At 39.6% G+C, this 11404-nt stretch overlaps 1 protein-coding gene across 1 annotated transcript; it reads left to right on the top strand.

Annotated features, from left to right (window-relative positions):
• Nucleotides 1-7421: 7421 nt before the first annotated feature.
• On the top strand, nt 7422-8529 carry LOC109209382 (protein LIGHT-DEPENDENT SHORT HYPOCOTYLS 10-like). The gene has a single exon (XM_019372640.1). It carries the CDS (start codon nt 7748-7750, stop codon nt 8315-8317), a length of 570 nt encoding a protein of 189 aa, XP_019228185.1. The 5' UTR covers nt 7422-7747; the 3' UTR covers nt 8318-8529.
• Nucleotides 8530-11404: the final 2875 nt, after the last annotated feature.

Genomic DNA, 11404 nt, shown 5'->3' with positions numbered 1-11404 from the left:
ATCAAAGAATTTGTCTTATTTTCAAGATTACAAGACTTATATTTTTATGAGACTTACCTATAAGTAATTTTGTAAACTAAATGATGTATATAACTTTTATTCAGAAGAAAATAGGAGCCCGTTTTGGAATAATTGAAGCAGCCATCATTATTTTCAAAATACACCTTTCGTGGTTGTCACTTTCTAAAATATTAGAATATGATGATCTTCCTGGTCCAACAGGTTTTCTTCCGTCTAATGGGAATGCCTTTTCAAAGCTGCTTCACTCATGATGTTACCTACTAGGGTTTTTGTTTTCACCGGCTTTCTCAGTTATTACCTTCTTAAATAAATTTGAATGCTTTCAAAATTTGAAGTTAGCTAAGTATAAAGATTAATAATGAGAAAGAGTTTGGGAAAATAAGAGCAGATTATTCTTCTGCTATTCTTATTCTTGTTTATATAGATTCTGTACATCTTTGAAGATAAATATAAATTTTTGAGATCCTTATCTAATACCTATTCTAAAGGAAGAGTAATTATTTTGTTACAATGGATAAGCTACAACAATAGAGTTCTAGATAGACTACAATGTGAATTAAAAAAAAAAAAACAGATGATACACTCTAATAGCCCCCTGCAAGATCATGTGCGGGATCGAACCATGAGCTTGGATCGAAGGTTGAGGAATCGAGTTGTTCCAACAACTTTAGTAAAAATATCTGCTATTTGATTTTGAGATAACATAGCGAACCAATAAAGATTGATCTTTAACCTTCTCACATACAAAGTAATAATCAAGACGGATATGCTTTGACCGTTGATGGATAACAGGATTCCGAGATAAAAACTGTGCACTAAGATTATCACAAAGAACTATGGGAGGTGAAGTGAGAAGAGCACGTAGCTCACTGATAAGTTGTTGCACCCAAATTAATTCAGTAGTTGCAAAGGCTAAAGCACGATACTCGGCTTCAGTGCTTGAGCGGGCTACTGCCTTTTGTTTTCGGAAAGACCAACTGATCAAGTTACCGCCATAAAATAGTGCAAAACCATGTTGGGAGCGACTATTATCAAGGTCAGAGATCCAGCCAGCATCCGAGAAAGCCACAAGGCTAGAATCAGACATAGGTCGTATTAAGAGACCATCATTAATGGATCCTTTTAGATATCTAAGTATGCGTTTGACAACTGACCAATGAGTAATGGTAGGGGATTGCATAAATTGAATACTCGATTGACTACGTAGGATATTCCTGGCCTACTGATGGTAACATATTGAAGGGCACCAACAACACTACGGTATAAATGAGCATCAGGCAAGGGATCACCAGAAAGAGTAAGTCTAGATCCAAGTTCAGCCGGACTAGAAATTGGTTTAGCATCAGCCATGTTGGTTCGGCGAAGTAAGTCACAAATGTACTTGCCTTGAAATAAAAGAATCCCTTTTGATGTTGGAGATACTTCAATACCAAGAAAATAATTTAAGGAGCCAAGATCTTTGAGTGAGAACTGTTGATCAAGAGAGCAAATGAATGTAGTAGAGAAATTACTATCGCTGCCGGTTATAATAAGATCATCCACATAAACAAGAATATATGTTGTATGCTCAGAAGCTTGCTGCACAAAAAGGGAAGTGTCAGATAAACAAGAGCGGAAGCCAAGGCCGATGAGAAAAACTTTTAACTTGTTGAACCAAGCACGTGGTGCTTGTTTGAGGCCATATAAGGCCTTGTTCAGTTTGCATACAAAATGCGGCCGATGAGGATCAACAAAACCTTTTGGTTGCTCCATAAATACTTGTTCAGAGAGACCACCATTTAAGAATGCATTGTTAATGTTAAGTTGTCGAATGGGCCACTTATTCGTCACAGCTAAAGATAAGATAAGCCGGATAGTTGTGGGCTTAACAACGGGACTGAAAGTATCAAAGTAATCAACACCCTCCTCTTGGTGAAAACCTTTAGCTACAAGGCGAGCTTTGTAACGCTCAATTGATCCATCAACTTTCCTCTTAATCCTGTAGACCCATTTACAACCAACAATGATAGAATTAGATGGTGGGGGAACCAATGTCCATGTCCTATTTCGCATAAGAGCTAAAAATTCTGTTTGCATAGCATGGTGCCATTCAGGAAATTTGGAGGCTTGGTGATAGGTTGTAGGTTCGGGAATGTAAGAGGGATCAGGAGGAAGAGAATGGCGAGATGTTATAAGAGCTTTTGGTTTCAATGAATTAGTTTTACTTCAAACAACCATGGAATGGCGAGAGGTGTCTGAGAGGCGAAAATAGGAAGGAGCTATAGTTGGGGTAAGAGGAACCAGTGGATGGTGGTAGATGTTCAGGTGGGTCAGTAGGTGGTAAAGGATCTAGTTGTGGAGGGGTTGTAGGGGATGTAGTAGAGGGTAAGTTTGTATGATTAATATGCTCAAATGAGGGGATAGATGATGCAACTGGAGCATTTGATAATGGCCTTGACATGACAGGGTGTGCGAGAGAATGTGAACGCACTAGATGTTGAGAAGCTTGATCAAGTAAGAAAAGGATGAGTTGCTAGAATGTGATGAGGAAGAGGAGGATTTTGCGGTTGGCAACATAGAGGAATAAGGGAAAATATTTTCATCAAACACAACATGGCGAGTAATATAAATCTGAGAAGAAACGACATGGTAACAAAGGTAACCTTTGTGATGAGAACTATACCCTATAAAGACACAAGGTAGAGATCGAAAATCAACTTTATGATGATTGTAGGGTCGAAGATAAGGATAACAAAGGCAACCAAATGCTTTGAGAAAACCATAGTTAGGAGAACTCTTATAAAGTACCCCCTCCATTTCAAATTAAATGAGGTAGTTTGACTCGGCACAAAGTTTAAGGAAAAAAAGAAAGACTTTTGAAATTTGTGGTCTTAAAAGTTTAAGGGGTAAAGCTTTGTGGGGCCATGACTTTTGTGTGGTTATAAAAGCTTCTCATTAAGGGTAAAATGAGTAAAATGAGGAGTTTAAAGTAATATTATTTCCAAATTTAGAAATGTGTCATCTATTTTGGAAAAGACTAAAAAGGAAAGTACCTCATTTAATATGAATCGGATGGAGTAATTGATATGGTGACTTAAAGGATAAAGAGGAAGATATGGTTATATTGGATAAGTATGTGGCAGTGTTAAACGCATGCTCCCAAAATTGATAAGGAAGAGAAGCGTGAGAAAGAAGAGTGAGTCCTTTTTCAATTATAATTCGATTTCGGCGTTCCGATGTACCATTTTGTTGGGTGTATAAGGGCAAGAGATACGATGATGAATACCTTGATTTTTTAAAAAGGATGATACATTTCGGTACTCACCTCCCCAATCAGTTTGGACTGATTTTATTTTAGTTTCAAACTGAGTCTCAACAAAAATTTTGAATTGAGCGAAAAGTTGAAAAACTTGCGATTTATGAGACATAAAATATATCCAAGTAAATATGGTGCAATCATCAATGAATAAAACAAAGTAGCGAGATCCAGTAATAGAAGGAACAGGGGAAGATCCCCAAACATCGGAATAAATTAATTGAAAGGGACTACTGCTAGAAACATGGGAATGGGAAAAGGGTAAGCGTCGACTTTTTCCTAGTTGACAAGGTTCGCAAACATTAGAAAAATCAAAATTAGAAACAGGTAGCCTAAAGTTAGACGCGAGACGTCGAAGAAGAGCTTCATTTGGATGAGCCAGTTGACGCTGCCAACCAACAAGAGATGTGTGTTCACCAAGAAAGACAGAAGGTGGGGAAGATCGAGAATGAGGTGATGAAAGCTGAAGACGGTAAAGGCCATCATCAAGTGTTCCTCGAAGCAGTTTCCATCCCTGCAAATCCTTCACATAACAATCATAAGGATGAAAGTCCATATGGACATTATTATCACGAGTTATTTCAGAAACACTAAGTAAATTCTTGGAAATTTGTGGGACATGAAGAATATTGTTAAGATAAATGGGTCGAGTGGGTGTAGACAAAATTGATGAGCCAATGTGCGAAATAGGAAGTTTCATACCATTGCCCACCGCCAAACCATCATTGCCGGTGTAGTCAGCCTGTAAGGAGAGGTTAGCCATGTCGGAGGTCACATGATGTGTAGCACCAGAATCGAAGTACCAAGCAGGATCAACAATAGTTGAAGGAGAAGCAAGATGTGCTTGTTTAGGAGTTGACCGAGACGGTGGCTGCCTTGTTGGTGGAAAATCTTTTTCATTGGAATGATTGTAGCAGTTACGAGCATCATGATTATTTTTGCCATATATTTGACATTGCACACGACGCTTGGACTGACGATTGTTGGACCGAGAGAATGAGGTATGTGAATGTTGTTGAGGTACTGTAGATTGAGCATGATTTTGAGGATTATGGGCAAGGTGATTAAACAATGGGGGCGGGCCAAGAATAGAAGACTGATTGGTGTTAAGGGGTGAGGCTGGATAAGATGAATTGTATGTCAAGAGGGCATGAGAAGGAGCAGAGCCAAAGTGAGTGTTAACAGTGGTAGAGCGAAGTTCTTCGGCTAAATGTTCCTTTTCTTGAAAGAGGAGTCCAAACAGTTCTTCCGGAGTGATAGGACCGGAACGCATATTGAATGCAGCCTTGAAAATGCTAAATGAAGAATCAAGGCCATTAAGAACAAATGAGATGAAGTCATCATCTTGTACAAAGTACAAGCTTTCGGCTAGAGAGTCAGCAATTGCACGCTTCTTCTCAAAGTACTCTGTGATGGAAAGATTGCCTTTAGGAAGGTTTTGAATTTGGGATTTTAGTTGCATAAGTCGGGTGCGTGTCTATGACTGAAACATGCGCTCGATTTTGGTCCAAGCATCATATGAAGAGGTGGCTCGAGTTAGGTGACCAAGAAGAGGATCAGAAATGATTTGACGAAGCCAAACGAGAATAAGAAGATCGCTACATCGCCATTCCTCATAGGCAGGGTTAGAAGTAACTACTGATTGTGCTTGGGGGGGGGGGGGGGGAGAGGAATCTGTATTAGAGGATGGATTTGTAGCGGTAGTAACTGAAGTAGAGGTGACAGTAATGGTTTCTGGAGGAGGATTATAATCGAGAACAAAGGAATCAAGCGAAAAGGCTTTGAGTATGTCCAAGGTATTTTCTTTCCAAAGACAATAGTTGTTTTAGTCAAGTTTGAGAGAAAGATTTGGTAGTTGAATAGTGGTGGAAGAACTGGACTGTTTTGCAAGGGACAACAGGTTGCTGGAATTTTGAGAAGAGGCCATAGGATCGATGGGTAAATCTGAGCCAGGCCCATCCTAATTATTGTAGATAGGGGTGTCAATGGATATTCGAAAACCGACTAAACCGACCGAACCGTACCGCACCGAACCGATTTTTAGGTTTCTTTTTTAAAAAACCGTAGGTTTTTATATAAATCTATAACCGCACCGATAATTAGGGTAGGTTTTTTATTTTATAAAAATAAACCGAAAAAAATAACGAACCGTGCCGAATAAATTTTACATGTGAAAAATATATTTATTCAGTATGGTTAAAAATAATAATGCATTATATTTTCTTTGGGCCTTGGAATTATGAAAACTATTACAAGTCAACAATTAATTAAACTCAAAATACTAACTCCTGAAACCTATTATGCTACTTCTATATAAATTAAGTTATTTCAAGTATCTTTATTAGCAAGACACAAAGTATTCTAGCGATTATGAGTAGCAAACTACAATGTATTGAATATGTTTCCTTTCATATAATTTAGATTTATCTTTTTGAATATTTAATCTTCTATAGACTTTATTCTTGAGTCCCAGCTTGTTATATCTTTCAACTCGTGTGATTTATATTTTCTTTGCCTTTGTTTGATTTCTTTTACATTGTTGTAGAATAGTTGATGGATTTATACTTTAGCCATCTTTTTTTTTTTAATTCATCACCCTTTAAACAGTAAAAATGTCTAGAGAGTTTTGCTAAGTCCTCTAAAAAAACGTATGTTATTGCGTTCATTTTACTTCTACTGGTGAATTTTACATGATATTAAAAAATACCGAAAATTAACCGAACCGTACCGATACCGAAGAAAAACCAACATGATTGGGACAGTTTCGAAAAGTCTAATTTTGGTTATACATATTAGAATAACCGAAAAATTGGTATGGTACAAATTTTATAAAATAACCGACTGAACCGAACCGTTGACACCCCTAATTGTAGAGGATCAGAAATGATATCATGGTATCAGAGCCAGGCCCATCCCAATTATTGTTACAGATGTTGGGCCCCCATTTATGTTGTCCACGCTCTAGAGACCTGGGCGTGGGGGGGGGGGGGGGGGTGTTGAGTTGTCCCACATCGGAGGTCCTTGGTCTCCTTATATGGCTTGGACAATCCTCACCTCATAAGCTAGCTTTTGGGGTTGAGTTAGGCCCAAGGTCCATTCTTATCACTAAGGCAATACTATTACTGAAATCATGATGGCAAACATGTTGGAATCTCCAAATTAAAAGATTGCCTCATATAGTTTGATGAGATGAAAGAAATACAAAGATAGTTTACACATGATCTATTACTATCTTGGTCCCATTTTATATGACACGCTTTTCTTTTTACTTTGTTAAAAAAATAGCATTATTCTATAATTAAAAATAATTTAACTTTAAAAAATTTCCATTTTCACTTAATGACATGATTTTATGGCCACAAAAATGTTTATGACATATTTTTTACCGCAAGTTTCAATTTTCTAGTCTGCATATATACCACGTACTTGTTAGAATACGTGCTTACGATCTAAAGTTAGAAAAACAAGTAATTTCTTCACCACTAAACAATGATAGAAACTCTATTTTACCACCACCGAGGCATGTGATAGAATGAATAAGATCCTCTCATTAACTAGAGATCTCTCGAGTTTGCGTTCTGTGAAGTGAAATTTTAGTAGGATCGAAATTAGCGCAAATTTACACTAGTCAGAGCAACGGATTCCAAAAATCAAATGGTTAAAAAAAAATAACCTAAGTAGCAGCTCACCCAATCGCTTATTAAAAGTAGCCGGTGGAAGTATAATATATGCATAAGTTATGTGTTACATGTGTATAATTGTGTATAAATAATGTATAATCTATGCATATGGCTAAAAAAATAAACAGTAAATATGGTCGGTTATTTGTGTAATTCTTTTTATATGATTCTAGAATTACTCTGTTCACTTCTTGACTACATACAAAGTTAATTAATTGTGTTCACACTAGCTACTACTCTTAGTCGCTAAGGGTCAAATTAAAGTGCTAATTTTGCTAATATTCTTGATAATGAGTGCTGGTATGATGGTAAACAAATAAAAATTAGTGAATTATCATTAAAAGCCACACTTAATGCTAATAGTACAATTAAAGGAAGAAAAAAATGAGGTGGTGATGGAAGAAAAAGAGGAGCTAAAGCACTTGCCTGGGACCCATGCCATGTCTTCTCAGCTACCACATAATTATTTGTTTTCCATCTTTCTCCACTGCAATAGTAATTTTACTTTCTCTTAGGCTCTTAGCTAAAGCTTCATTAAAAGTCCCAAATCAAATCTCTCCCTCTGAAATTATGCACCCAATTTATATCGATTTTCTTTTATAACAAAGGAAAATAGAAAAAGAATTTTCATCATAGTGGTACAAATTACTCCTAACCTTACACTAAGGAATGCAGTTCTCTTGCACGACAAAAATCAAGATCGCCATACGAAAAACCCCTTCCCGAAAAGATAGCACAACTTTCAATTGCTATGATGTCAAGTGAGCAAAGATTAAGGGAAGTAGGAGAAGGAACATCCTCAACTATTGTAACATTAGCGCCATCTGCTAACCATCATCAGCTACCATCGCCACCTCAACTGAGCAGATATGAGTCTCAAAAACGTCGTGATTGGAACACTTTCGGACAATACTTGAAGAACCATAAACCCCCAGTTCCTTTATCCAATTGCAACTACAACCATGTGTTAGATTTTCTCAGGTACTTGGATCAATTCGGAAAAACTAAGGTACATTTACATGGTTGTGTTTTTTTTGGAGAATCCGAGCAAGCAGGGCCATGTACTTGTCCTCTTAGACAAGCATGGGGAAGTTTAGATGCACTAATTGGAAGGCTTAGAGCTGCTTATGAGGAAAATGGTGGATTGCAAGAGACAAATCCATTTGCAAATAGTGCTATACGAATTTATCTTCGTGAGGTAAGAGATTCTCAAGCTAAAGCAAGGGGAATACCCTATAAGAAGAAGAAAAAGAAGAGGAAAATCCAAATAAATTCTAGTAACAACAACGAGGCACCAACTGCAACCTTTCAGTTGGATTAATTCTTCTTGATCGCTCTGGCCTAATTCTCAAGAGGAAAATAAAAAATGGTAAAGTTTCTTTCTTCGACAATAAGAGGGTTGCTTTGATTTGCTTTTGCAGATATATATGGTCACAGTTTCAATATGAAGATTAGTTGACTTCATATAGTATGAAGTAAGGATGTAAAATATACGTTCTACTTAAAACATTCTGATTAAATTGTTTCTCTACGCTTTCTTGGATATATCATTGAATTAGCTTCGGGATGTGAGTGGGAGCCCTAAATTAGAGTTTTAAAAACCCTATAAATTTGTACAGCCTTCTATTGGTTGTTCTGGGTTAAATTAAACTTTGATTTTCTATACTTGAATTTAGGAACAATAGCAACTACAGTTAATGAGAACACAGACACCTTTCTGTATCTAGATCTCTTTTTTTCTTTCTCTCTCTGTATAGAAATTTAATACTCACGTCCACACTCCACATATAGTGTAATATAAATTTTTCATTCTTTTTAAGGGGGGTCTTGCATCTTATTTTTTTATGTTTAATTTCAACATCGTGTTTGCTTTTTTTCAATATTGTGATTTTAGGGATTCTGCACGATCTTATGATTGAAGCTGGGGTTGCCTATTTGTTATCGGTGTATAATTAAGTCAGGAAAACTAGTAGACTTCTGTGTATAACATATATATTGGAGTATGGAATATATATGTACGTATAAGAGGGTTGTCTTTCGATATATATATATATATATATATATATATATATATATATATATATATATATATATATNACATAGGAATAGGTGGAACCCGGATCAAATAATACAGAGGCATCTCTGTGTCAGACTGAAATAATACCTGAAATGACAGCATCGGAGGCAATGGCATCAGATCTGCCTGGCATAGCATAAAAACGGGCCTGACCGCCCCCTGGTCGACCTCCCCCTCTGTGGCGACCCCTGACTGACTGATCCCTACCCCTAGCTGGCTGGGCGGGTGGTGGTGGAGCAACTGGAGCTGAAGCTGATGACTGGCCCCTCTACTGGGATGAACTAGCAACACGGCGGGGACACTGCCTCCTCATATGTCCAAACTCCCCGCACTCATAGCAACTCCCCGGTGCTGGAGATGGGGACTGAAGGGAACCCCTCGCACCAGAGTGACTAGCAGATGAACTCGGCATAGAAGAGCCCTAAACAGATGGAGCATGGGATGAGCTCTGAGCTGGAAGGGCACTAAGTGATGAATGGCCCTGGTGCGAACTGTAGGAACCATGACCTGATGAAGCTCCACGATAACCTGAGCGATCAGACTGTCCATGTCGGAACTGTCGGCCTCTGCCGTGCTGAAACTGGCCCCTCGAAGGAGCACCACTGTAGCTGCCAGATCCTCGAGGCCTCTTGGCCTCCCTCTCCTCTCGCTCCTGGCAACGGACAGACTCAATCTCCCTGGCAATATCCACAACCTCCTCGAATGTAGCACCAGTCACCCTCTCCCTAGTCATGAGAATACGGAGATGATATGTGAGGCCATCAACGAACCTCCTGATCCTCTCTCGATCTGTGGGAACCAACCAAACTGCATGTCGGGCTAACTCAGAGAATCGCATCTCATACTGCATCACCGTCATCTCCCCCTGACGCAGCTGCTCAAACTGCCTACGCAGCTCCTCTCGTCGTGACTGTGGTACATACTTCTCTAGAAAGAGAACAGAGAACTGCTGCCATGTAAGGGGCGCTGCTCCAGCAGGCCTACACCTCTCATACGCCTCCCACCAAGTGAAGGCAGCCCTGGAAAACTGAAAGGTAGTAAATGCCACGCCACTGGTCTCAAGTCGACGCTGCTTATCATCCGGCATCACTGGTACTACAAACTCTTTGAGCTTGTGCAACCGGCTGGGCTGGAGGTGCCCCCGGTGTCTGGAGTCCATGCACAACCTGATCAGGTGTGCGAGCAACGGGGGTCGGAATACCTCCCCGGTCTGTGAAGTAGCTGCGACCGTAGTAGCTGAGAGCGCCAGAGCCAAACTGGTACACACTGATAATATCTGAGCTAGAGCATCCTGAAGGCCTGGGATCACAATAGGCGTAGCTGGTGCCTGAACTGGTGCTGCTGCAGCGTCCACAACGGGGACCTGGTCCTGAACTGGGGCAGCTGGTGGATCTGCAGGTGCTGCCCCCATTGCTCTGCCCCTACCGCGACCACGACCGCGTCCTCGGTCTCTGGTGGCCGGGCTGGTGGCACTGGTGGTCGTCCACCCTGTCCGGTAGCGCGTGTCCTCACCATCTGTGAGAGAATAGAACGATAGAAGTTTAGTACTCGGATCAACAAACTCGCACGATAAGATTTCAAGAATGTGATGTTTCCTAAAGGTTCTGCAGCCTCTCGAGGATAAATACAGACGTCTCCGTATCGATCCGTGAGACTCTACTAAATCGGCTCATGACTCGCGAGACCTATGTAACCTAGGCTCTGATACCAACTGGTCACGACCCCCAAATACCGGTCGTGATGGCGCCTATCACATTACTAGGCAAGCCAGACCAACTATCAAGCCATAACCCACGGTTTAATTACCAATTATCATAATAAGGGTTTAAAACAACAAGAAAGATATGCGGAAATCAACAAGACATAGAAACTACACAGCCCACACTGATCTAGTGTCACGAGTCTAGAGCCTCTAATACAAGTCTGAACAGTCTACTACATGAATAGTCTAGAAATGCTGAAAATAATAAGATAGAAGGGAGAAATCAAGGCTACCTCAAATCCCCGCTGAATGCTGGAAAACAGCTGAAAGCTCTCACTCGGCCTCTCGGGCACCTGGATCTGCACACAAGGTGCAGGGAGTAACGTGAGTACGCCAACTCAGTAAGTAACTAAAGTAAATAATGGACCGAAAGCAGTGACGAGCAGTTCAAAACATATATTCTAAAATCAGTTTCGTCATGAATCCATCATTTTCGGTTTAAAACTTTGAAATCAATTAACTGACAATATGTCCAACAGAGGCTTATTTATAAAAAAAGAGTGAAAACAGAAGAAATATCATAACAGGGCCCCTTGGGCAAGAAGTCACTCGAAATATAGCCCCTCGGG

This window comes from Nicotiana attenuata, unplaced genomic scaffold (assembly GCF_001879085.1).
Source record: "Nicotiana attenuata strain UT unplaced genomic scaffold, NIATTr2, whole genome shotgun sequence".
NCBI classification, from domain to species: Eukaryota; Viridiplantae; Streptophyta; class Magnoliopsida; order Solanales; family Solanaceae; genus Nicotiana; species Nicotiana attenuata.
Note: the sequence above shows the minus strand (reverse complement) of the source record. Positions and strands in the feature narration are given on the sequence as shown.

Coding starts and splice junctions, on each gene's coding strand:
- LOC109209382 (XM_019372640.1), top strand. CDS start 7,748: ATGATGTCAAGTGAGCAAAGATTAAGGGAAGTAGGAGAAGGAACATCC.